The sequence below is a fragment of the Bombus pyrosoma genome, linkage group LG16 (assembly GCF_014825855.1).
Source record: "Bombus pyrosoma isolate SC7728 linkage group LG16, ASM1482585v1, whole genome shotgun sequence".
NCBI lineage: Eukaryota > Metazoa > Arthropoda > Insecta > Hymenoptera > Apidae > Bombus > Bombus pyrosoma.
In genome coordinates this window covers 4,672,004-4,697,909 of record NC_057785.1, presented here as the reverse complement: position 1 = coordinate 4,697,909, position 25,906 = coordinate 4,672,004, and the positions used below count along the sequence as shown (strand labels likewise).

General features: G+C 30.1%; 4 protein-coding genes across 13 annotated transcripts; 1 reads left to right on the top strand and 3 right to left on the bottom strand.

Moving 5' to 3' along the window:
• Positions 1-1,160: 1,160 nt before the first annotated feature.
• On the bottom strand, positions 1,161-15,204 carry LOC122576478 (TAR DNA-binding protein 43). 8 transcript variants are annotated; one of them, XR_006319770.1, is made up of 6 exons: positions 14,703-15,171; positions 12,073-12,242; positions 11,763-11,903; positions 7,111-8,068; positions 1,386-1,561; positions 1,161-1,301 (listed from the first exon to the last, which is right to left on the bottom strand). XR_006319770.1 is itself a non-coding variant. In XM_043746841.1 (5 exons), exons 1-5 carry the CDS (start codon positions 14,938-14,940, stop codon positions 7,214-7,216), a joined length of 1,326 nt encoding a protein of 441 aa, XP_043602776.1. In that variant the 5' UTR covers positions 14,941-15,173; the 3' UTR covers positions 3,483-7,213. The 8 variants fall into 8 exon arrangements, 4 of the variants coding, with proteins under 4 accessions (XP_043602776.1, XP_043602775.1, XP_043602773.1 ...); XR_006319771.1 differs by having other exon boundaries at positions 1,386-1,558; XR_006319772.1 differs by having other exon boundaries at positions 7,121-8,068.
• Positions 15,205-15,889: 685 nt separating this feature from the next.
• Positions 15,890-17,246, bottom strand: LOC122576482 (sugar transporter SWEET1). Its single transcript, XM_043746849.1, has 4 exons — positions 17,038-17,246; positions 16,714-16,791; positions 16,254-16,536; positions 15,890-16,177 (listed from the first exon to the last, which is right to left on the bottom strand). Exons 1-4 carry the CDS (start codon positions 17,112-17,114, stop codon positions 15,962-15,964), a joined length of 654 nt encoding a protein of 217 aa, XP_043602784.1. The 5' UTR covers positions 17,115-17,246; the 3' UTR covers positions 15,890-15,961.
• Positions 17,247-17,526: 280 nt separating this feature from the next.
• On the bottom strand, positions 17,527-18,844 carry LOC122576481 (alpha-ketoglutarate-dependent dioxygenase alkB homolog 7, mitochondrial). Of its 3 annotated transcripts, none has more exons than XM_043746847.1 (5): positions 18,338-18,844; positions 18,207-18,263; positions 18,090-18,158; positions 17,899-18,023; positions 17,527-17,763 (listed from the first exon to the last, which is right to left on the bottom strand). In XM_043746847.1, exons 1-5 carry the CDS (start codon positions 18,587-18,589, stop codon positions 17,634-17,636), a joined length of 633 nt encoding a protein of 210 aa, XP_043602782.1. In that variant the 5' UTR covers positions 18,590-18,844; the 3' UTR covers positions 17,527-17,633. The 3 variants fall into 3 exon arrangements, with proteins under 3 accessions (XP_043602782.1, XP_043602783.1, XP_043602781.1); XM_043746848.1 differs by having other exon boundaries at positions 18,090-18,263; positions 18,338-18,530; positions 18,601-18,837; XM_043746846.1 differs by having other exon boundaries at positions 18,090-18,263; positions 18,338-18,839.
• Positions 18,845-19,665: 821 nt separating this feature from the next.
• LOC122576216 (DNA replication ATP-dependent helicase/nuclease DNA2) lies at positions 19,666-25,849 on the top strand. Its single transcript, XM_043746156.1, has 14 exons — positions 19,666-19,830; positions 20,205-20,953; positions 21,024-21,288; positions 21,356-21,533; positions 21,594-21,879; positions 21,953-22,363; positions 22,438-22,680; positions 22,747-22,893; positions 22,969-23,359; positions 23,594-23,787; positions 24,036-24,222; positions 24,287-24,490; positions 24,564-24,746; positions 24,818-25,849. Exons 1-14 carry the CDS (start codon positions 19,705-19,707, stop codon positions 25,022-25,024), a joined length of 3,771 nt encoding a protein of 1,256 aa, XP_043602091.1. The 5' UTR covers positions 19,666-19,704; the 3' UTR covers positions 25,025-25,849.
• The last annotated feature ends 57 nt before the right edge of the window (positions 25,850-25,906 follow it).

The following is a 25,906-nucleotide window of genomic DNA, read 5'->3' as shown; positions in this document are numbered from 1 at the left end:
TATTCAGAAAATTTTCTTTGTTAGGAAGAAACGGATATATGATGAATTAACTGCGAATATTTTTATGCACATTCATATTTTTATAAATATAATAAATATAACAAATACTATATTTTGGATATTTCATATATCTTACGCATTATATACATTTTTGTATCCTCGAATTTCCAGAAAAGCATAAAAATTCCGCACTCTAATGATAAAAAATATACATACAAAGTTTTTTTTTTCTAGATGCAAAATTAATTTTCAATTATATAAATACGTATTTTAGAATTTAGAAGTTAGTAATCGTTTAAATTTACTTTCTTCTGCGCAACATAATTCTGCCCAAATTTGAAGCGATTATTCAAAGGGTTGTGCTAACGCTACTACAATCTTCAAAAACAAGAAATGCATATACCACATTTATAAGGAATATGTTTGTAATACTAGAGAGAAAATTGTCTTTCCAGCTAATTTAGTTGAAAATGATATTCTTATGCTACTTCTTTTTTTACAAAGATCGCCTGGAGCTAAACTAATAGTGCGGAAACTATTATACGATATGATGTAAAAACCAGAAAACGAAAATATTTTGAGAATGTTTTGATAAAACAGGAGGATGATTCATAATAAAAATGTACTAATTATTCTTTTTTGTCTGTACATTAGCTACTTCATATTTTGAAAATACTTACATTTATTACAGCCATTAAGGATATTTTTACACACTGTTCAAATGCACTTGTAAATAAAATGGAGATTGTTGATTAATATTGCTTATTTATTGAATATTAAATATTTAATAATACATCTTAATATTTCATTGCATACTGTTATGACAATACAAAACAGGCATATATGTAAATGCATATATATATATATGTTGAGATTTTTTATTAAATGATCAATAGTACGTTTACATGATGTGAGAAAATATGCATAGATTTAAAGACACAGGAAAGGCAAGTTATTCTTAGCTTTAAATAAAAATATACTTTATTGAAAGTTCTTTATACAATCATTGTTTCCAAATTCGATTATGTAAATACTGTAATACTTCCCATTATTTTATCATTAGGTTGTTTTCCTATATATAAATATTATTTATATAAGTTTACACATACTTTATTAAAATATTATAAATATAACCAGTAAATAAAAAGTAAACTCGAGCACCTTTTTACTTTGCAGCTGTAAATATGGTCATTGGTATGCAAAGGTTCAAGGTACATACTTCAGAATTCCTACTTTGAAAGTCAAATTATTCCCATCAACCAGTCACTGAATAATTAATTGAGTTCATCGATGAACAACTTCTACAAACAAAAATATCAATGAATTAATTTTTACGCACAGTAACACTTATCATCTAAAAATAATTCATTGGATAACTAGCTTACAACAAAACATGAACTTTCATCACATATTTTTTTTTAATGATATTTCATTCCTTTCTTTTGTATCTACTTAACACTTGTGTAACACGTGTTCATGCTTCTCCTTTATTCTTTCATTATTCAAGTAGCATATATCGGTCCGTTTGAATTTATAGAGAATAATTCATTCATCTAAACTGCTAAAGAAAAATGTATCACAATTAGTACACGTTTATAAGATGAAAAATTATAAAAATATTTAGTGCTATTTGATGATTTTGTACAGGTGATTTCTTAAATCGACACTAAGTTATATCAATCTCTTTATATTACACATATTTCTTTAAGTTATCTATTATATTTAAGAACGTGAAATATTAGAGGTCAGAATTTCAGCTTCAGGAATTACTTAATTAAAAATATTCTTGCAAGCTAATGATATCATCGTAAGAGTAATTCCTGAAGGTGAATAACGCATATAAGCAGATAAAAAGAGCAATTAATGATTTTAGTTTAAACGATTAATTTGTTCCATAAAAGAAATAAATAAAAAAATATGTATATATAAAAAATGAAAAAGAAGTATGAATATTTCGTAATATTTGTCCAATATATAGGCCATCAAATGTTAAAAATGTAATAAATTACCGGATTGGGTAATCCCATCATCCGTGCGTCGAAATAGTAGCGAGAATTATAGAAAATGGGAAGCGTCATTTGTAATGGAGACTTCAACCTTGAGTTGAGTGTTGATTTTTCAATGACGCAAAACCCGACAGTACGTAAGTAATACATTTCAATTCGTAATCACCTGTTGCGAAGTTTAGCCTCTCGTCTACTTTCCAGTCATCATCATCCTCATCATAATTATCATATTCATCCTCATCCTCATCCTCAACCTCATTACCATTATTCATCATTATCATCATCTCAACATCCTCATCATCACTATCATCATATAATCACCACTATCACCTCCACCACTATCATCATCATCATCATCATCATCATCATCACCATCAAGTTCATTCATCGATTGGACGGTAACCTGTTATGTAACTCACAAAAATGCTTCCACTCATGGTGTGATTGTCTGCGATAGAACCACTCACTCATTCCCTTCTCTCCTTTTCTTGTACTTTGACAGAGTAGTAACATGTGAAATTAAGTATATACGTGTATAGACTGGTCCAAGTGGTTGGGACTGATTTTTTGGAATGTGATGCAATACAGCAAGCTTTTCTATCTCTTAGTACCATCTTCAAGGTTTCATTTGATCACTAGTGGAATGTTCCTCCAGCATATCTCCAGCAAAGCTTTCTGTTTATCCAAGCACAAAAATTCATTAATTTGTTACTGATACTGGAAGAACATTCCAAGATTCTGTAAATCTATAAAAGCCTTTCATAAAATGTTAAAGGATACAAATTTATGTTGTAGTGTACTACAATATACATACAATGATAAATTGCTAATAACTTTTATGAATGTTTAATCAAACACAGAACACAGATAAGATATATTGGTATATAAGCATGTAGACATATTTACTCCATGATAGATTCACACTGCAAACATTGAAGATTGTCAAGAGATACAACAAACTTGGATAACACACTGCACAGTTTTCCCAAATCTTGTAATTTTCATGTAGATCAACACATCATCTGCTAAAAATGTTTACAGAGTCACCTGAATGGTTCCAGTAATCTGAACCACCTTGTAACAGGTAACAATATACATTAGCATATAATTAAAGAAGGTATCACAGGCCTGAAATAAATTCGTGTATAAGAGGTTGTAAGTGAATATAATTGTCGTTGATTCCACATAAAAGAATTGTTGGCGCACATTTTTTCTTCTATTTTCTCAAATGAAAAAGAGAGTAGCTTGAAAAAAGCAGGATTAAATGAAACGCTTCTTAATTCGAGCAATATCACACACACACACATAATACATACAACGAATTACATAAAATAAGCTATCTACTAAATTGTCATTATATCTTTTCTTATAATTTTCAAAAATGATGTGATATTGATCGAACACAGAAATAGGTGGTTAACAAGTGGTCCAGCAGAGGAATTTGAAAAAGTGTATAAATAAACTACTGCCAGTGTATAGTTTTTAATCATCCTGTAATGAACTTATGTAATAAGAATCAATCTCTGCCACCTATCAAAATAACATTCTCACATGACAAAACTTTGATGTTATTCGGTCATCATCACTCTCAATATTCTCATTTGAAACGCAATCTCAATTATTAATTTACAATAGAGAACTGTCTACAACAAAATTCGTAAACGTTCACGAACGACATTAATGCTCCTTACGTATTATTTACACACTCGTCGTAGATCATTTCCAAATCGTTCCGCAAGGCATCTTTTGAGCAACAGTTGGGTCCAACTGATTCATAAATATATGGATGAAGAATCCGCTTCGCGATGACTCTCTAAGGAGAGAAAAGCATTGTTTTCACCCTCGAAGGACAATATATACGTTATTAATTGCACGATTAGATTTATGTTAGATGTTCAACAGAAGAAATTAAACAAATATTTTTCTCATGGTGAATAGCGAACGATTTGAAATAGATCAGCCGGCTATAATAATGAGCTAGAAACGGTTCTAATGTCTGTTAAAAGTTGTCTTAAACTACAGTCTTTGTATATCGATTATCATTTACAGCAGGACGTCAATAAATAAACTTCGACGCACTTTCCATCAATGTTTTCTTTACATTATGTATAAACATTCTGGATTTCAATAAAGATATATATATCTATATATGTATATATATTTATATATATATATTTATCTATATATATATTCAGGCATTCAATAAACGACTGTGTTCCATCCATAAAATATTTTTTTTCATCTTTTGTTTTTTCGTAATTAATTACCGCTCACCTCACATTTATCAATGTACTCACTCATCATTATCAACACGTTGTTTAAGTTTATCTTTTTTGCATCAGACACATATAGTAATATCTATATGCTTTCGTGATCGTGAAACAGCAAGAAATCACTTCTCGATTAAACTTTCATGCCTGTAGTTCTTAGACGACCATTAACAAATACATTCGACCGCCATACACACACACAGAGAGACACGTGAGGTAAAACAATCCAATCTAATTGTCGATTATAATAATAATCTCCTCAATCTGTTAAATCAAAATAAGAAAAAAACAACGATTTTTTAATAAAATAGAAGAAATCGTTTCTTTTTTTTCTTTACACTCTTAAGAAGCACGGTGAGCCAGGCTATTCAAATATTTGATCAAATCATGCTAACACGTACTGCTAATTGCAAGTTTGACTGAATATTACGCAACTGGAAGTTTACATAGGTTTCTAGGTAAAATTAGAGCTTTCTAAAATAGTATATCGAATCACAATTCATTAAATTACATAGATTATAAACTTATATACTTTTTTCTTCTCAAAATCCTTTAAATCCTTTAAAAGCCCTAACTTATAGAATTTATGAGTTTACGTTACGTTTACGTATTACGTTATAATATTTGTTTAATCTTACAATTAGGAGTACACGTTCAAAGAGTTTTGCTTAAATGACTTAGAAACATTTACATGGTTTCATAACAATAATACATATTTCTTAAGATGAAACTCGCATTGCTCAATGATAATTAATAAAATTATATGCATGTCAAATACGAAACATTCTAAAATTAATATCATGCATAAAAGATATGATAACAGAAATGTATCTTTCACAAAAGTCCTTTTTATATCCTCTTAATAATGTGTACTCATAATTGTTAATCTGGAAATATCCCACCTACATTAATTTCAATGCAGCGTATTGTTAATACCATAAAATAATTCAACTGCAGTTATTCTTTTCTATCTTCATTAAAAGTTTATCTACGCAAGAGTTTATTGGCTACTATTTATGCAATACGAGTGAATTTTTTCCCATTGTTTTTTTTAATCGTGACCTTTAGAAAATAAATACTCCACTCTCAATTTGTAAAATATGTAAGCTTATATTGCTTCAGACGATCGAAGAATTTTGTTACTTTCTGTTTTTTTACTTGCAAAAAATATATTAAAAGCTTGTAATATGTCTTTAAAGTGAATTGAAAGAAGAAAAAAAATAAGAAATCGGAAAGATTAGAAATGCCACCTTTCACACGCAATCAATCAATGAAATATTTGTTACGCACCTATCATACCCAATGTAAAACACATTTCTCACATAAATCGTTCGTGTATACACGCGCTAGAAACGTTTTCTTTTTCCTTTTTTCCCCTTTGTTCTTTCTCTCCTTTTAAGGCAAAACGTTTAAAGAATTAATGGCATTTTAAATATCGGGTAGCTGCGATCAATCTGTATGCAACTTCAATTTCACACTTATTCTTTTCCATACATTCCAACGGTTTCTCATACGAAAAACGAACATTACACTTATCGTAAATATGTTGCTGTTGCAACGTAAAATTGTTCATTCGAAATGAATAGACGGCCCCTTGAAACTTCATCTGCTTGATTAAGAAGATAAATTCAACATCGAGAATATATATATATTTATACACTCACAATTTACTTGTAATAAAGACTACGAGGAAGTAAGTTAGAAAAAAAAGAGAAGAGAAAAAGAAAAAAGAACCAAGCAGCAAAGACTAAACTTCATTTTTATAACGTAAGGTAAATGCACTCCAATTTCAATGTTCTTTTTACATAAAATTCTAAATTTATTTTGTTATGGGACATATTATGCAATTACTTAAATAAAAATGAAATTTGTCAACTAAATCTTCTTATTGACCTTTCTTAATCTCATGACCGTTAGTATCTTGCCTCAATTAAATCACAGTTGCGAAATTCAAATAGATCTATGTTGATGATTCGATTAAAATGAGTATACCAGTGGCATTAATGTAACATTGTATAATGACACTGGCACGCGAGCAAGATCAAGATCAAAGTTGATCATTTTCACTCTATGGAAATCTTTAATCTCATGTTCTACAAACTCTATGGGACTCTGTGTACGCACTAAGTCCTTTAATTCTCAATTACACATTTAAACACACGGCACGAAACTTTAAATAAACATAAGCACATATACGTACTCCGCTACAATAAATCTCGTTCTTGTTCTTCTACAACACATCCACAATCATCATATATTATATATGTGCATATATATCATCATCACGATCATTATCATACCATAATTATCAGCAGCATCATCATCCTCATCATTGTCATTTCAGTACATTCTGTACATACTGAGTTGGTTAGACCGCACGCTTGAAATGAGATCATACAATTAGTATGCAAGTTCAGATGATCGAAGCTATCCGTCCTCTCTAAAACACGCACTTAAGGAATATTGTGCTAATTTCTCCATAAGCCAGTAAGAAAGTGAGAAAGAGAAAAAGACAGAGATGTAGAGTTAGGAATACATATCATTTTCTTGTGTGACGTGCTAAAAGACAGAAAGTGTTATTTCATTTTGTTTGTTGCTTTTCTCCACGGAGCACACTATCTTATATGTATATGTATATATAATCATCATGATCAAATGAAATTGAATTTGAATAAAAGTAGAAAAAAAGGGAAGAAAATATATCATTTCTCTCTGTATGTCTGAGATAATGGAACATACAGAAAGAATAATCATGGAACCCGTTCCCCTCCATTGAGAGATAGAGGCTTTGGTTCTGTTCTTTATATAAATGAAGAAGATTATTTTGTACCTACATACACTTGCCTAGACTCTTGTCACTTGTAGTTAACGTGTGTCAGGATCAAAGGAACGGATTCGTCGCCCTTTCCAGGACTATACTGGGACCCTCGACGCAGCTTATTCGTACTTGAGAAAGGTGTTCGATTTCTGATCACGTTGTCCTGGATGATTCTGCCAAGCACCTTGGGATGCGTTTGGATTATTCGGGCCTGGACCACCTGTTCCAGGATTGCCAGTATTACCATCACCACCCCCTTGATTCATCCAACTGAGAAAGCCAGAGTTTCCACTGTTACCAATACTATTGTTGCCTGAAGGTGGTTGACCAGGTGGGCCAGGCTGGTTCGAATAGCCCTGATCGTTTCCCTGATTCTGCAAATTACCGATCAGACCCCAAGATGCTTGGTTCAGTGCAGCTGCGACCAAAGCCGGGTTGACTGGTAACGCGGACAAATTCAGCCCTCCCATCGCCAATGGATTTGACATACCGCCACCGCCACCGCCGCCATTATTTTGCCCGGTAATACCCAATGCTTGAAGGTTAGGCATGTCCAGATTGCCCCGATTCCCTGGATTATTCCAGCCATTTGGACCCATATTGTTACCTGAGTGGCCCATGTATCGGTTACCCTGATAGTTTCCCTGCACGTTATTCTCAACGGGACCTGGAGCGCCTCTACGCATGTTCGAGTTCACTTGATTATTGAAATTTTTATTGTTCCCCTCAGACTTCGGCGCGGCGTTCGACACGTGTACAGACACTCCTTTAATAATGTGATCCTCGCCGCATAGGGACTGGGCTACCTCGGGATCTAAGAAAGTAACAAATGAAAATGCACGGAAAGGTTTTGGGATGAACACGTCCGTCACTTCGCCATATTTGGAGAAATAGTCGCGCAGATCATCAGCAGTTAGGTCTTCTGTACAGCGTCCCACGAATACCTTGCAGGGTACTTGCTGAATCATTCCCTCCTACGCACAAACGCACAATCAATCAATCATGTACAACAGATTTTCACAGATTTTTGGTAATTTTTTGATTTTTTTTGTTTTTGTTTTTCTTTTAATATTATTCAATAAAACTTGCGTACAGTGCACATTACTGTTATGAATGTACATACAATAATGTATCATTATCAAAAATAATGGTCAAGTACACACTAACTTTATTATTTAGCTTAATTATTAAAATCTTTGATTGAACGTTCAAATATTTCACATAAAAATAAGTAAGAGAAGAGAAAAGAATGTTAATCTGCACTAACATCAAGTTTTATAGAAAAATCTTTTTGATACACATGTCTAATTAACGATTTGAGAAAAAAGGTATCGCCTGGTTAATTTACATTTTTTATCCCCATGAATATATATATATATGTAAATATAATATAATACTTAAGCACTATGGCCTTTTTAAAATCCATGCATAAAATCTGTACAATTTCCTTTTTCTCTGTATATATTCGATGTAAAATTTCATGCTATATATATATATTACATTATCTTAAACTGAATAAGCACAATAGTTTGATGATAAAATGTAGACAGTTATTCAAAGCTATTGCTAAAAGTAAATAACATATTTTTTTCTTTTTTTCTCTTTTTTTTTATATTTGCAACAGAGATCACGAATCAAGGGGAATATATGTAATTTACGTCTTTATAGCGAATACCATGTGACTACTTATGGATTCAAGGAAACAGAAATTCAAGAGATTCGCTTGTTAAACCGAGATACATTCTCTTTCACTTAGTTTCCATCGAGAAATATCTATGTTCAAAATTATCATTCGTATTCATTTCTAACCAATGTTGGGTGACAGATATCATTAACAAATTAAATGATACCATCCGACAGGCCAATAAAGAGAAAATATTATACGAGGTACAATAGCAATTGAAGAGTTAAAACAAATTACGAAAGAACACATATCGTGAAAATTCTTTGTCGCTTGAAGGTATCTCATACAAATGATAAACTGAACGTTTACAAGCAATCTCCAATTATGAAAATCTCTATTCCCGTTGAAGCGTGACACATATGTATTTAACGATAGTAACAAGACTCATCAGTATCTTGACGTATCCGAGACATGGTGATCCCTCGATGGGCGATGCTTGTAATAACGATCGTAATAGTTCTCTTTAGCCGGATATCTTGTTGTATCTGTAAACCTGGCGTCTACTTCCTTCGAATCTGGCGGATATCTGGCGTCTACTTCTCTATTCTCAACAGCGTATCTACCATCCGGATCCCTACCATCGACAGCGTATCTTCTATCCATATCACGATTGTCCACCGGATATCTACAATCAGCTTCTCTACTATCAGCTGGAATTCGATTGTCCGCGTGTCTGGTATCTGGATATCTGACATCCAGTGCGTATCTACAGTCCGTGGATGCGTAACGACCGTCCGCGTCATAATAGTTTCGATCGTAACCATAATTATATCTGGCTTTCTCCGTGTAGTCCGGATTTTCCATGACCGGGTACACAGCACGTCCTTCGTAGTTGGTGTATCTTGTATACTCCGTGTCGGACGGATATGCGGCGCTGGGATTCGGAGCTGCTGCGGTTGTATGCTGGACCATGTAATTACGTGTGTCGTACCCAGGATCCTCATAGGATGGGTAACTCGGTTTCTCATACGCATTATAGTTCTGGCCCTCGTACTTGTACTTATTGTTATCATCGTATGGATAATTGGGAGGGTACGACGGATAATGCGTTGTTTTATAATCGTACTCCGAATCGTACCTAGGTGTATTAGCAGCTTCGGATGTATTTAAGTTGATATACGGTTTCGCCACAGGTACCCGTCGACTACTCGGCGTATGAACCGGTATAGGGCGGTAGCATTCATTGTGTTTGCTCGTATCATACTGACGAGCCATCATTAAGCCATCAATATTCTGCAACCAGATACACCAGCCCTCGACAATCACATACAATTTTTATCTATTATAATTGATTGAATCACACACATATACGCACTCTCACTCATTAACATACTTTTTTTTCTATATTTTTTCCTTTGTTTTATTTCTCTTAGGTTTCTTTTTGTTTCAACATGTCATACCACATACCAATTATAAAGTTTCAAACTATCATCGTAACACGCGCTAATAGAAGATCTTTTATAGTAATAAGAACGGCACGACTTTTAGACATCACGCGTCTTTCATTCACTATCTGTACACTCTATTTGTTCGTATCGTTATCAATACCATTTTACAAGTATTATATTAAATCGATTGTCAAAGACACCATATACTGAATGATTCTATATTTGTTGACGTTTTATGTAAGTTAAATCTAATCATGACCTGGAAGTTCTCTTCGCAAAATTCAATGATCACTTCAAAAGATTATAACAATTTGTTACATTACACACCTTTGATTGCACACACTGTCACGCAAACCATACCCATTACAATATTTATCATTTTCAAAAAGTTACACATTTAACCAGTTCTCGACTATTTTATCATTTAAAAATCACTCCCAGTGCATAACATACGTTTTAACACGAAAAAAGATCGATCTCTCTAAATCTCGTCCCATAGATGCAATGATACTTTTGTTTAAATTTTTCTAACAAGTTAACAGCTGCACAATACACAGAATTCTTATGAAAATTTCGCACTAGGAAATCAAGTTCATAAAATAGTAGTCCTACATGTTGCAACTAATCTGTCCTAAGTTCTGTATAAATCAACTGGGTATGTATTTTCAAATTTCCGTATTTATTTGTCTGACAGTGGTACGCTCTCATAGCATATTCGTGAAATTTCCACACTATTTAAAGAGAACACAAACATACCAATGTTATTTACAAGGGCACGCAAGCATACTTTCTTAAAGTATCTCACTTTGCATCGTACTACACTCATTAAAGCATTCACACACATATATCACATTTCCATTATAAATATGCCACTTAATCGACTACACATTCATCTATTTATACCACAGTATACTTTCTCCTCAAGAGATATATATAAAAGATGACGTTCAAAAATTGTAAATGGAAACCAATTATATGTCTTATAGTCATTGTGCAAAGATTCAGAATAGAGAAAAGAACTTTTTCAACCTAGATTCCATCCGCGTCTGTGCCTTAGTCAGGCTTCTTAATCATTCTTTTATCTTTTTTATAATTCGTACTGTTGTTTATAGTTCGACTAACCTTATAGCGCGCATCATAGATCTATACAAAATATATATAGAAAAATCTTTCTTCTACAGATATTGTCTTTCATTGCAAGAAAGTAATTTTGCTATTTACTTAATTAACAACTTTTTTGCTTTTATAATTTTTGGGACATCTTTTTTATAATATGCATTACTTTATTATATTTACTAAATCACTTCAAAGAACAAAGGAATAGTACAAGATTATTTTATATTTGCATTATTTCATAGAGAAATAAATGAATATATTAATTTTTGTGAATAATTATTTATCAGAAAGTTACATTATTGGTACATGATAAATTGGATAGTACGAAACGCGGGTACAGATCTACGATTCGCATGCAAATATCCTACATATATGTATTAAGATCTTAAATAATTGTTAAATAATTAAACATTTCATAGCTACTTGCAGATACATGAAGAAACAATTAATCTTTTTCAATGAACATAATGATGCTCTTACCTTACTATTGGGAACCTTGACATCACACCATCGCCCATCAATCATATGTCGTTGGGCAAGACACCTTAATTGAGACTCATAACTTCCAAATCTAATAAAGCCAAATCCTTTGCTCTGTCCCGACTTTGCATCTTTTTTAACCTACAACAAAATTTAGATTGAAATGAAATTTTAATCTATAATTATTTTCAAGATTTTAATTCACTATTCGATACTGAACTACTTTTAATACCCTTTTTTTTCACATTCTTCAGGAATATTTAAATAAGAACAGAAAAAAAAGGTGAAAGAAAAAAATTGAGAAACTCACTTGTGCCATGAGTACTTCGCCAAATGTTTCAAAATACTCTCGCAAGTTCTGCTCGGTTGTTTTCCATGGTAAACCAAGTACGATCAAGTCTGTGCAACGCAACTTTGTTTCCATTCTTTTAGTCTTAGCTGTGGAATTTTCCAAATTGTCATCAGATTTACGTTTGTTCTCTGAAAAGATATAAGTGTTCATGTCTACTAACTTTTTTTCATTTTACTAGAACTTCATCCGAAAAAAGTTTGTCATATCACAAGATTCTACATGTATATATATAATTTAAGAAAGAGAGAAAAAATAAATGCAACTGTAATAAAAATAATAATAAAAAAACGGAAGTATGGAAATCCAGTACAAATAACTACTTTTCAAAAAATATAAAAAATTTGTCATACTGTATACGTATGTGACTATGGGTGTGTGTGTGTGTGTGTGTGTGCGTGCGTGCGCGCATGCGCGCGCGCAAAATACATTATATTAAACATTCAGGTTCACATCTATGTATAATTTTATATATTATATATATTATACACAGACTCACATAGATGTAAACAAACTTTAGCTATAAATATATAGATATTTATAGACGTTATTAATAATATGAGTTAAGAATATAATGCTAACATATTTATGATCCAGGTCTGTGAATGTTCATTCATTCAGTTGAATATTAGCATATGCTTACATTAATATCACTAGATGTAGTAAATGATCAAAGTTAATAAGAAACTAATTTTTTAAACTATTTAGAAATAAATAGAAGTATTTGACCCTCCAATTCCCATATTTACCTCCAACTGCTTTACAACATAAGCAAATCGATACTTTATAGATACTAATGAACTCTAATGGCTGCTTTGATAAATTTGATTTTTCTTGTTTTTGTAGAGAAAATGTGTTTTGTATTACTTGATCAGTTACAGTATTGCAATATCAAAACAAATATACAGTATGTAATATGCATAATAAATTTATATAAAAATACTAGCTTTTTGATACTTGAATTTTTATATACATATGAAATGTAGAATTAATATTGCAATTCCAGGATTTCATTATTTGTATTATCTCGTTCTATTTTTTGCGTTTGCTGTTTACATTAAATAATGGAAAAAGGGAATTTTATATATATATACTAAAATATATTTATAGAGATAGAAATTAACAAATATTTTCCATATTGTATCCTAGTCTGAGTTATGGGAATCAGAGGATTAATAAAAAAATTATGCAATATGCAAAAAGGTGAAGTTCTACGTTCTTGAAAAAAAGTAAAAAAAAAGATATAAATCAAGAAAAAAGGAAAAGAAGAGAGGATGGATTTGAAAGCTCAAAATATAACAAACACAAACATATGTACTGGACTTCGAAAAAGACAAGTATATGAGTAAAATGACCATTAAACTATGGATGTTTATGCATTTATGGGAAATTTAAATATAAAATTACATAGCATGCATTTTGTGTAATCTGAACAAGTATATTTAATATTCAAGCTAGTAGCTGAAACAACTTTACTTAGTTACATTCACAAAAACATAAATTTTCATAAACATCTGCAATTTAATAATCATAATAAGAACAACATGAATTATTCAAGATCAAGTATTAGCAACAATAATATTACTAAACTCACAAGAATTAAAAAAAGCTTCAATTTGTTATAAACAATTCATAAGTTTAAGAAACTTTTAAGTTTCACATTAATCAATATATAGTGATGATCAGAAATACTAACACATATTAAATTTAGTTATAAAATCCCATACAAAATCTGCAAAACATAACTTTCAAATTTAAATCTTAAATATACATCATAATAAGTAGTACATAAAGATAAATAATAATATATATTCCACAAACTACTTTTATCGAAACATAAAATTTCGAAAATCATAAAATCAATAAAAGAATTGATACTAGATCAGATTTAGAACCAAAAGACTACGTAGAACAAAAAAAATCATTTAAAAACAATACGAAACCCTTATAAGAATCATAACCAAAGTAAAAATTTAAGTTACATGTAACAATTTTTCTTGAAATTTGCATGAAAATTTTATGAAATAATATTTCAAGAGTCAAAACTGATATCATAATAATTCTCAACCCCTACTTCTTACATTTTACAAAAAAAGATTACAATCATTGCAAAATTACAAGACTGCGGATTTTTATGCATTTATAAATTTGAAACTGCAAGATTGTACAAAATGCATATAAAATGGAAATATATATAGAACATCTAAATCACAGTGCTTTCTACAATATTTGAAAAGTAAATCAATTTTCTACATTTACGAGATTCTACCTTTCCAATTACATTCCCAAAAATACAAAAATTTACATAAAAATCCATAATCTAATTACAGTTTTAAAAATTCATACAAAAATTTTCTAAAACAATCTATGTGTGTATTAATATTTCTGTTCCTCCAGTATATGCAAAAGCATGCTATATACATATAGTTGATCTTGATTCGTGTAGCGTTAGTACATTTTTGGAAAGGAGTGGGGAGAAGGAGGGGAGGAAATAGGGGAGAAAAAGATATATATATATATATATATCAAGAGAGCGAGAGAGAAAGAGAGAGGGCGATCGAAAAAGCAACGATTCATAGTGAAATAAGCACCTTTTGGAAAAACACAGAAGTAAATCGCCTTGCCCCATCCATTTTCCGGTGGATGAAGACGCCCGTCAACGAGACGAATGCCGCGCATCGTCCGAGATTCTGGATTCCGATATTTCAGGCCACATGTCCCGGGGAACTGGGCGGTTACAGTAGTCAATAAAAGTGTGCTATCGTCCTCAGTCGGCAATTCAATCGGCTCATCGCCTTCGTCCTCGGCAACCTGGATGTACGACGACATGATTCTTTTCTCTTCCAAACGTGCGGTCTCTTTCCCTCAAAAACAAAGATCAAGCGAAACGGTTTTCCCTATTTTCCTTTTTTTTTTTTTGTTTTCCTCGTTTTCTTCCCAAATAAGAGAAGTAGAAATTTGTTCCTCGTACAACACAACAAACACACACGCTCGGACTCGCAGTCAGTCACGCAACACCGCACCTCTTTCTCTCTTCTCGAGACCACCTCTGCCAGTGCTGCCAACCGGTCCGCCCCGGAACTCCGCCAATACGTCTCACCAATATATTCGCTTCGTCAACTTCCGCCTTTAAAGCAGCATTTTTAAAAGAAAATCGATTATCTTGAACGATATTATAACAGCAGAATGCGAGAAAGATTTTTTAGAATATGGGTAGTAATTTTTCAGCAGTTAAACAATATTTGTATTGGTATATTTGGAACAGATGTATGACTAATACGGAGTTCAAATGAAGCACTAATGTGGTTTTTAAACATTATGAAGTTGTTTGTTTTTGAATATTTTATATTTTTATATTAACAAAATGTAAAAAGTATAATGATATATGCTCGAAGTATCAATTAATATACGTTGGAAAAGTAAGAAAAGTAAAGTAATTTATAGATTTGCTAGAAGTAGAAAGGAAAAGTAATTTGTAGGTTTAATACATGGAAAATAGTTTTTGTTATAAATCTATTATGTAATTCGTTTGTTTTTAGAAATAAGATATTATTTAATGCCATTGTTGTATTTTTATAAATTGTGTATTTATCAGTTCTTATTCTGACATTTAGGGAATTTTATAGTGCCAACAGAAGTGTTTAAGAAACCACATAGCAGCAGTTTTTAGCGGGAAGAATCAAATTTGAAGAATAAATAGTGTTTTCTTTCAATTAAGAAGTAGATTAATTATTTCAAAAATATACTTCTCTTTGAGAGTACAAATCATGTATTTTAATTTATGATTAATATATTAAAAAATATATTTATTTGTTTACAGTACATAATATGTGACATATATTTTTTACTATTATATCAAGTAAGTCTCATTAGATTGATCGTTATGATAAACTAAAAAGAAGCAAAGTTGAAATGCAGATAATACACAGCCTAAAAAATTTGGTATTTGTATGAATCGATCATTAAGAAGGCAACCATATGCAAACCACTGACAAGAAACTATTAAAGAAGCCATGATAATGGGAAATGGTAAACTTTCTGTACTTTTAACTCTTATCACATGTGCCTAAAAAATATTTTATTCCATTATCTCTTCTTCAAGCCAAGCAATTATTACAAACTGAAAAAATTAGGAGACTTACCAACATCATTAATGGAGATGCAAAAAATAATACTGTTAATATACAACTAAGGAAACCAACATATTTTGCAGCTAATGCTCTGTCTTCCTCGTAAAAACTATAAAAGTACACAACTCCAAGGAAGCAAGTCGCTGCAATCACTTGTTTTATTGGTTTAAATTTTTGTACACTATACAAAATAAATACGTAAACATAAGATGCTTGGAGTATGGAGCCAAAAACATTCACTAACAATATAAATCGATCTCCAATAAGCATACCGTATCTCATCCACAAGACACATCTGTAACATATTATACAACAACTTGACTCCAATAATAAACGTTAAGTAAATGTTTAAGAGTCATTAAAATGTTCATAAATTAAGCAGTGATATGAGGATCAAATGAATAATCATTAAGGGAAATTAACATCTGTTAGCAATAAACTGTTTTTAAAATCAAAAAAGTATAACACTTACGATGTATAACATGTTACAAATGCCAAGATTGAACTATTTCCTGTACTGCCATTTTTAATGATTTTTCTGCATACTAGCCTAAAACATACTTTTGTAACTTTCTTTTTTCATTGTAAGACAATAGAATTTGTTGGGTGTAACAAAAGAGAATTAACGCTTATTTTTTTAGATACTTTCTTATCACTATCAAAAAAAAGTTTTATGAAGTTATATGATTATAATTTGGGATCTTATTGTACATGATTATGACAATAAATTATACAACTATATTTTAAAATTTTCTTCATGAGAGTAAGTCTGTTGCAGGCTTGTATTTTTACTTACACGCCGGCTAAAAATTGCAAAACCGTGCAAATCGAGGCGGTTGTGGCTAACGCGTCTCTAATCTCCGTCGAGAACATGATTTAAAATATTCATATTACCTCTATACATCAACATTCATGATTTGGATTTTTAACCTTGAAATTCACTATAAAATGTGATCTAGTTTTATTATAAAAGAGAGTCTAATGAGATTGGCGAGAGAAAATAAGTAAAACCATGTAATCAAAATCTAGGGGAAATTACATCATATTCAAAATTCTGTGATATAAAATAAAAAGTTATTTTTCAAAACATTATCTTAAGTATATTTTAGTACAGGTTAAATAAATGTCATAAGTTCAGCCGCTCAATTAAAACATTTTCTAAAATATTAATTAAAATCATTCCTGAAGATTACAATATACTAGCGACTATTAACCAATAATTGCAGCGTCACGTGATCACTTATATATATTTATCTTTGACTTCACGTGTCTAAGAGAATATATATTTTTTTTACTTTCTATTAAATTATTTTTATTTATAATGTATTAAATAATATATTTTATATATGTACAATATAACTTTCCGAAACAGTTATGTATAATTGTATGGTACTAAACATCACGTTGTGGTTGACATCTACATATTACTGAAATACGTCTGCCCTTTAGTATATGTTGTCCTTTAAAAAAAGATTCTTCATTTTTTAGAATTTCGTGATTATAATTGTATCTAGCTACACCACTATAAAGCGAAGATAACAGATAATATATATGAATTAAAAGTACATAATATAAATAATATACATGAGTTGCATTAATATAATATATATTAATATAATGTAAATAATATAAATAATTAAGGAACCATTACTCTTACCTCATTATATATAGAGATCTTCTTGGCAATAGAAAATCTTTATATAAAGTTACATTATCAACCATTTTTAGTCTCATTACGCTATCAGTTAATAAACTTAAACCAGTAATAATCTCTCCACAGAACTATGAAGAAGAATTGTATCTATGTAAATTCTGCTTGTGTTAGAAATTAAAAAGTAAAATACATACTCTAATGCTATCAACATGTGGCTTTATCCATCCTTCTGGTGCTAAGTCTAAAACGTGTATCAGTGAAATCTGAGACATATCTTTAGAAAATGCTTTCTCTCGAATTCTATTTATTACCTTTGCATTCTCATCGTTCCATTTGCCTTTTTCAGTTTCTCTATAATTATGTATTGCCTATAATAATCAATTTAGGGAAGTACAATTAGAATTTCATAGAAATAGTGATGGATCAATTTCATTATACTAACATCATCCCAATGTGACTGTTCATATTTTAGTCTCCTCACATAAGAATCAATTTCTTCCATTAAAGACTTTTCTTCTTCAACTGTGATAAAATTTGGTAGAACTTGCATCGTTCTCTCTAGCTCTTCCTCCCAATTTTTAAAATTAATCTCCGTCTTATTAAACAAATTTTTCGATTGCGAATAATATTTCACACTATTGTAATTGAAATATTTATTTATGAAATAAACGAATAAATTCAATTTAACTTTCATCTTTCATTCACCTTTTTCAATAGGTTAGGAACCTATAGGCTACGAATGATAAAGATTTAATAATATACATTAAAGTTCAATCGATCACCTATGAGAGATGGATACTCATCCAATGTTATAGCCCTTAGGTCATTTGACATATGTAAATACATATACCACAAGATGAATATAATTGTTTCAAAAACAATAATATTAATACATAAAGAAATAATTTTCAAACTACATTGCTAGGGATTACTGGGTACGATACTGACTTTTATTTAATAGAGGGTGAAAAATATATTTATTAATATATACAACATACATAATACAATATTTAAACAAGATTATAGTATACAAATATTGAACAATTTCACAATTACAGTGTAGCTTATTTAAATTGCGTAAATCGTCTTGAATGACTTCACTTTTAGTTTTCACCAGTAGGTAGCGTAGCAGCATTACTGGGCATGTGATGTTTTAATTGTTGGCGGGTAATCGTTAATTATAAATCATGATCATGTAATATGATCGTTTCACGGATAGATGTATATCATCAGATATCATTGTACAACTAATTTAAATTGAGTTGCTTCCCGCTTAAAAAAATTAATTTTGACAGTTCACCTATTTTATAATATCTTAAGATTGAAAGCCTGAATTTACTCCAAATTCATATTACGTTGTCTTATTTACCTCTCGCGATTATATTTAAATTTGTATTATTTTACACACCATAAATATAATTACATATTATGTAGTTAATTATTTGAATTTCAAATATTTATACAAATATAATATTATTTGTATCATCTATAAAACTATATAGTTACTATATAGCTACTACAACTATATAGTTATATATTCTGATAGTATGGATAATGTTGTAAATAAATTTTACTATAGATTGAAATATTAGTAGGCATTTTCATTATTAAACATTTTCTTTATTTTGTACAACAAATATCATTTTTTCATTATCTTATATTTCTTTCAAAAATAAAGTATGTTTCTAAATTCCCTATATGTATAGTTCCTCTAGTCACTATAAAATACGTTTCCATATCTCCTCTTGTAATTGCGTGATTCCATGATTCCTAATTCCCTAATAGAAATTGCGCGCGAATTGATGATGGATGATATTACAGAGTTTAGAGCAGATTATTCATTGTTTGAGTTTCATTTTTTTGAACAAACTTGCACTGAAAAAGAAAGATCTGAAGATTAGACTTACAATGAAGAAAGTAAATCAGTTTGCTAAGGTAATATATATTTATGGATATTTATGAAAATTCATATTTTTATGTATATAATTAAAAAGATAGAACCTATGTAAAGAATTACTTTATCTATTAAATCCCATGAGCTAAATGACTTAAATTTGTTAGTGGGAAATTCAACTAATAAGCAATAAAAATAAATAAATATATTAAATATGGCAAGTACTATATTTTGAATATTTTTATATGCATTCAGTGCATCTTTGCATCCTGAAATTTATCCTTCAGTAAACGAAACCAAAAGTAATACATAGCTTTTATCCAACAATTTTTCTTTACTATTTCGCTTTTTGGTCACTGAACATGTAAAATTTATGAATATCTTTGTTTTATCAGTGTGATTTCTTTTTTCATAGAACTACTCAAATAATGACACAAAACTTTCTCAGAAGAAAATATCAGTTTATTTCACAAAAGGTTTAAGTAATAGCAGTACAGTGAATAGTACAATTGAAATCAATGCCGTAAATCGTGAAACACCAAGAAAGAGAAAGATTTCAAAAGATACAGATTCAACAAGAGTTAAAATTGCCAAATGTGATAATATTTCAGATGCATGTAGCATACAAAGCATATATCAAATGCCAAGAAAACAAAGACTTGCAATTGGAAATAAAGATAATGTAACTGATATATTCAATAGCTCTGGTAAAAATAACGATACTGAAATGGCTATAAATAAAACTATATCTGAAGACATTTTTGTAACAGAATATGATTGTAAGGAAAATATAGGTACCAATGAATATATAAATGCAACATATAAATCAAACAAAAAACAAATAATGGAAAAGGAAACACTGTCACAAGAGATTCAGCCTGATAACCATCTGATAAAAGAGAACAAAACAGATCATATGAAACAATCTGTGTTTAGTGATAAAAAGTATGAAGGAATTCATTCGGAAATAGAGTCATTTTTTACAGATGATTTTAAAGATTGTTTCGAGGAAGAGTGGTATTCAAATACTAGCCAAATTAATTTTAATTCCTTGCAGAGATGTAAAATTATTGATGTACAAAGGGAGTACAATAGTATATTGTTAACTGTGAATCAAGAAGACTGTGAAACATCTGATACAACTGTTAGATGTTCAGATTTCTGGTAAGTAACACAATTACAATAGTGCATTTAAAATAGAATATTTAATTCAATGCCTCGAATTGAAATTTAGGAAGGATGCTAAAGTACAAAAAGATGACATTGTTGTTATTCAAGCTAGAAAAGAAAACAACCAGTGGATTATAGATAACAGTAGTGGCTTTCTTATTGTTCAGCCAGATGCATTAATATCTGGGACAACAGTATCTGGTGCATTATTTTGTAAAAGAAAGGCAGTTTTAAGTGAAAAGTTTAGAAAGATGGAGAGTCTTCCTCCTTTCATGGGAGATTCCACACCAATGGTTATTGGAAGTTTAGTGCATGAATTATTGCAAACCGTAAGTGTAATTTAACATTCTTTCTGAATTCTTCTAGGATTTTATAAATGTCGTATTAATATTCCAGGCAATAAGAAAAAACATTAGTGAAGTAAGTGATATTACAAAGTTAATGAACAGCATATTGCAGACCACAGACACATGCAGTTTACTTTATGCATCCAAGATATCTTTGGAGACCTGTAGGCAGCAAATTCTCCCATATGTCCCAAAAATACGAGAATTTATCCAACATTATTTGAAAGGTATGTAAAATATATAATACACGATTTATTATTTTTTATTACAAATATTAAAAATTTTAGATAAAACGCAACAAGGTATAAATAATATAAAGAATAACTTCAAAGGTAGAATCGCTCAAATTCGGGACATAGAAGAGAATATTTGGCTGCCTAAATTAGGTTTAAAAGGAAAGATAGATATTAGTGCAGAAGTTAAAGTAAATTGCAAACAAAAAATTATGCCGCTCGAAATTAAAACAGGGAAGCCTTCATTTTCTTTGGAGCACAGAGCGCAAGTTATTCTTTACATCATGATGATGAGTCTTACAGGTCAAGACACGGATACAGGTCTTTTACTTTATCTTAGGTAACTTATTAATTTACCAGAGCATTTTAAAGTTTTACTAAATTAGTTATAATACCGATACATTCTATTACAGGGAGAATAATATACAAGAGATTAATAGTAGTCATCCTGAAAAAAGAGACTTGATACTATTAAGGAACTCTTTAGCTAGTTATTTTGTTCCCAAATCGAGTGAAAAATTAACGAATCTAACTTCTAAATCAGATTTGCAGATGTTGGATTTACCAGAACCAATTAATCATCATAATGCCTGTTCAAAGTGTACTTACAATACATTATGCTGTATGTACTTGAGCAAAGATTCAAGTATACAGTTATCTGAGACAAACCCATTAGTGGAGTTAGGGAAAAAAATCTTGGATAAATACAAACCTAGTCATATCGATTATGTGTTGCATTGGATTTCTTTATTACAGATGGAAGAAAGTTCACAGTTGAGCGATAATGTAACGAGATATCTATGGACATTAAGTCCAGAAAAAAGGTAAAAAGCCGCATGATCATTTTTATAAAATTATATTGATCTTTTTAATTAAATTGATTGCTTCATTTCTCCAGGGAAGCAAAGAAAACTTGTATATGTAATTTGAAAGTGATAGGAAAAGTTACTGATTGTGATACAAAATACAGACATACTTTTGTTCGCTCAAATCTAGACACACAATTCTCAAATATTAATATTCCATATATGGAATTTTCAGATAATGAATATGTTTTAGTCAGCACAAATACAAGGATAAATTTATCTGCAGGATTTATAACACAAAGGAAAGAAGATTCTATTACGTTAATATTAGAAAGGTACATAAAAAAGAAAGCTTTTTTGTTGAACATTGTGTTGAATTATAATCTTCTATTTGATTTCAGAGATGTCACCAAGTATAATATAAACGAATTTTTCCACATAGATAAGTACTCGTCTTCCAGCTTATTTTCCGGCAATCTTGCGAACGTAGGAGGTTTAATGAGTGACAGTGAAATTTGCGAGAAATTACGAGATATTGTGATAGACAAGTTTGTAGAATTTTCATCTTTATATCTTTTTATAAATCTTTATATCTTTTTTTGTTGAACTTGTCTTTTTATCAGGAAACCAGCATGTTTTGAAAAAGGTTTACCATATCCGATCATAAAAGCAAGTGCAAGGATATTACAAAATTTAAATAAAATTCAGCAAAGAGCAGTTTTAATGGCAATATCCGCGAAAGAATATCTTTTAATTAAGGGAATGCCAGGTACAGGAAAGACACAGACACTAGTTGCTCTAGTAGAAGTCTTGCATAAACTAGGGCATTCTGTGTTAATTACTTCACATACAAACAGTGCTGTAGACAATATTTTATTGAAACTGTTACACAAGAATATTGACTTCCTGAGATTAGGATCATCGATCCATCCATCTTTAAGACATAAAAGTGAAGCATATGCTGCAGCAAATTGTAATACACCAAGTAGCTTAGAGGCGGTGTATTCTAGTAAAGTATGAACTATTTTTAAACTTGATAGTTTCTATAATAAAATTATCATCCTGAATACCTTTAAGATTATGGTAATAGGAAAAAGTTTTAAAATTTACCCAGGGGTAGTATTTTGTAAATAATTTTATTTGAAAAGGAATTTTTCTTTCTGTAGCATTAGAGGTATTCATATAGCACTAGAGATATGGTGATTCGTATTATAATTAATTCTATTAGTTATGTTTATAATTTTACAGAATATTATCGGTGTAACTTGTTACGGGGCCCATCATGCACTTCTTGGAAGACGTACGTTTGACGTATGTATCGTGGATGAAAGCACGCAGGTGTTGCAACCAACTGTATTACGTCCTTTATACAGTGCAAAGAAATTTATTCTTGTAGGAGATCCTGACCAATTGCCCCCAATTATTAAGAACAAATTAGCCAGGTATCTATCAAAATACTTTTGAATGTATTACATTATAATTAGGCTTCGAATTTTTATGCATTTATGGGACATTTAAAGATGTAGAAATGCATAAAAACAAATCTCTGCTTAGGCTCTTTCTTTTAGTTGCATTCAATAAAAATATAAATCCGCATAAATACATGTAGTCCAATTATGATTATAAAGAAAATATTTTTATGCTCCTTATTCACTTTCATTATAAAATTGTAATAATCTTCTTTTCACAGAGAACTTGGTGCAGATGAATCCTTATTTGCTCGGTTAGATAGCGAAAACAATACTATTAAGCTAACAAAACAATATAGAATGAATAAAAGTATAATGTACTTAGCAAATAAGCTTACATATAATGACATGTTAGAAGCAGGTGATACTTCCATAGAGAATGCTACTTTCGTTACACCATCCAAAGAAGTAAATATAATAAATAAAACACCCTTCAATGATATATTCGTAAGCTAATAAGATTATATTTCAGGTTTTAACAAAAGAAGAAGAATGGATACAGAAGGCATTATCACCTGACATAAGTGACTCCGTAATCGTATTAAACACGGGCTGTACCAATAAACTAAAAGAAAACTATAACTTAAGTGAAAAAGGATATTTAGATAGCGACGAAGTGAACTCAAACATTTGGGAAGCTGTTATAGTGTCTAAACTAGTGAAAACATTTTTAAAGGTGACGTTGAATAACATTTAAATTAGCCACTTTTATAGTAAATTTATATTGGAATAATTATTTTAATGTTTAGGTGAATGCAAAACTTGAAAATATTGGCGTTATTGCGCCATTTAGAGCGCATGTTAATTTATTGAAAAAGGTTGTTGCAGAAGATATAGAGATAAATACTGTTGATCAATATCAAGGACGCGATAAAGAGATCATAATTTATTCATGCGCTAAAAGTATAACTAACTTTAGTGATATAAGAGAGGTAACATATTTAAGTTTAATAGATTTATATAAGTTAAAAATAATGGTCTAATTAATATTTTTTAAACATAGAATTTAGAAGTACTAGGGGACCACCGGCGATTAACTGTGGCTATAACTAGAGCAAAGCATAAGTTAATTGTCGTAGCGGATAAAAGAACTATATCTCAATATTCAGCCTTCAAAAAATTATTTTATTTAATTGAAAATAAAAATATAATAGATTTAGATAATAACTATAATGGGTTTTGCTGGAAAAATCTTCTATGTATTTTGTAATATATTTTATTACCTTTTTATACGACAAATTTGTTACGGTGAAGCATTGCATAAAAATATTTGTTGATTTATAAAAGCACGCTGCATGAATATGTATGATATTTCACTTTTAATAAGAATTTATGTCTACGTGGAATGTTTGATGTATTATTTTATTTTATACATATATCATGAAGAGTTGATAATTAAGATATGTGTTTGATTAGAAACATATTGTTTTTTCGTGTACCTTGATTATAGAACAAACATCTTTGATCATACATAAAGTTATTGACCTTAACGGAAATCAATTGAGATAACAAATAATGTTATTTTAATTATAAATATAGATACTATATCAAGAGTATTAGATATCATGATAAGATAATGATTTCAAGATATTTAATGGTTCAATAAGATGTACAATTGGTTTATTTACATATTGTCCAATTTATTTTTTGAAACTTAATGGTATTCACTAATTAATCAGTAATCTTTTTAATTAATCAGTTTGTAATATAAGCAAACGCATGAATTTCATTAAAAATCGATGTCTGCCTAATGAAAAAAGCTTGTATCTACTCCAGATTAGAATAATATCTAATGCAATTGAAGATCAATGATTGAAGATTACAATTAAAATATCTTATAATATATATATTACAAATTATATTATATAAGTAATATATAGTATAATGCAATAATGTATAATATATATATTATACTATATATATATATAAATAACTGACACACACTCGCAATTAATGGTTACAGTAGACATTTAATCTAAAAAGTTATATAGTTTTTAGAGAAGGTCCAATGTGGGTTCAGATATATTCGTGAGCTGCTGTATACAAAAAAGTTTAAAACAATTAAGATAGTTCTTATAATAAAATTATCTTT

Bases quoted from the DNA above. Each gene is read 5' to 3' on its own strand.
- LOC122576478 (XM_043746838.1), bottom strand. From the start codon at position 14,940: ATGTCGTCGTACATCCAGGTTGCCGAGGACGAAGGCGATGAGCCGATT. The intron at 11,904-12,072 runs GTGAGTTTCTCA...ATTTTGTTGTAG, and splicing joins GCGAAGTACTCATGGCACAA to GTTAAAAAAGATGCAAAGTC. The intron at 8,069-11,762 runs GTAAGAGCATCA...GTTTGTGCGTAG, and splicing joins TCAAGGTTCCCAATAGTAAG to GAGGGAATGATTCAGCAAGT.
- LOC122576481 (XM_043746846.1), bottom strand. From the start codon at position 18,589: ATGAAAGTTAAATTGAATTTATTCGTTTATTTCATAAATAAATATTTC. The intron at 18,264-18,337 runs GTTAGTATAATG...TGATTATTATAG, and splicing joins AACAGTCACATTGGGATGAT to GCAATACATAATTATAGAGA. The intron at 18,024-18,089 runs GTATGTATTTTA...TCTTCTTCATAG, and splicing joins CACATGTTGATAGCATTAGA to TTCTGTGGAGAGATTATTAC.
- LOC122576482 (XM_043746849.1), bottom strand. From the start codon at position 17,114: ATGTTCTCGACGGAGATTAGAGACGCGTTAGCCACAACCGCCTCGATT. The intron at 16,792-17,037 runs GTAAGTAAAAAT...AGTATGTTTTAG, and splicing joins TTGCAATTTTTAGCCGGCGT to GCTAGTATGCAGAAAAATCA. The intron at 16,537-16,713 runs GTAAGTGTTATA...AATATGTTACAG, and splicing joins TTTGTAACATGTTATACATC to ATGTGTCTTGTGGATGAGAT.
- LOC122576216 (XM_043746156.1), top strand. From the start codon at position 19,705: ATGATATTACAGAGTTTAGAGCAGATTATTCATTGTTTGAGTTTCATT. The intron at 22,364-22,437 runs GTAAAAAGCCGC...TCATTTCTCCAG, and splicing joins ACATTAAGTCCAGAAAAAAG to GGAAGCAAAGAAAACTTGTA. The intron at 22,894-22,968 runs GTTTGTAGAATT...TCTTTTTATCAG, and splicing joins CGAGATATTGTGATAGACAA to GAAACCAGCATGTTTTGAAA.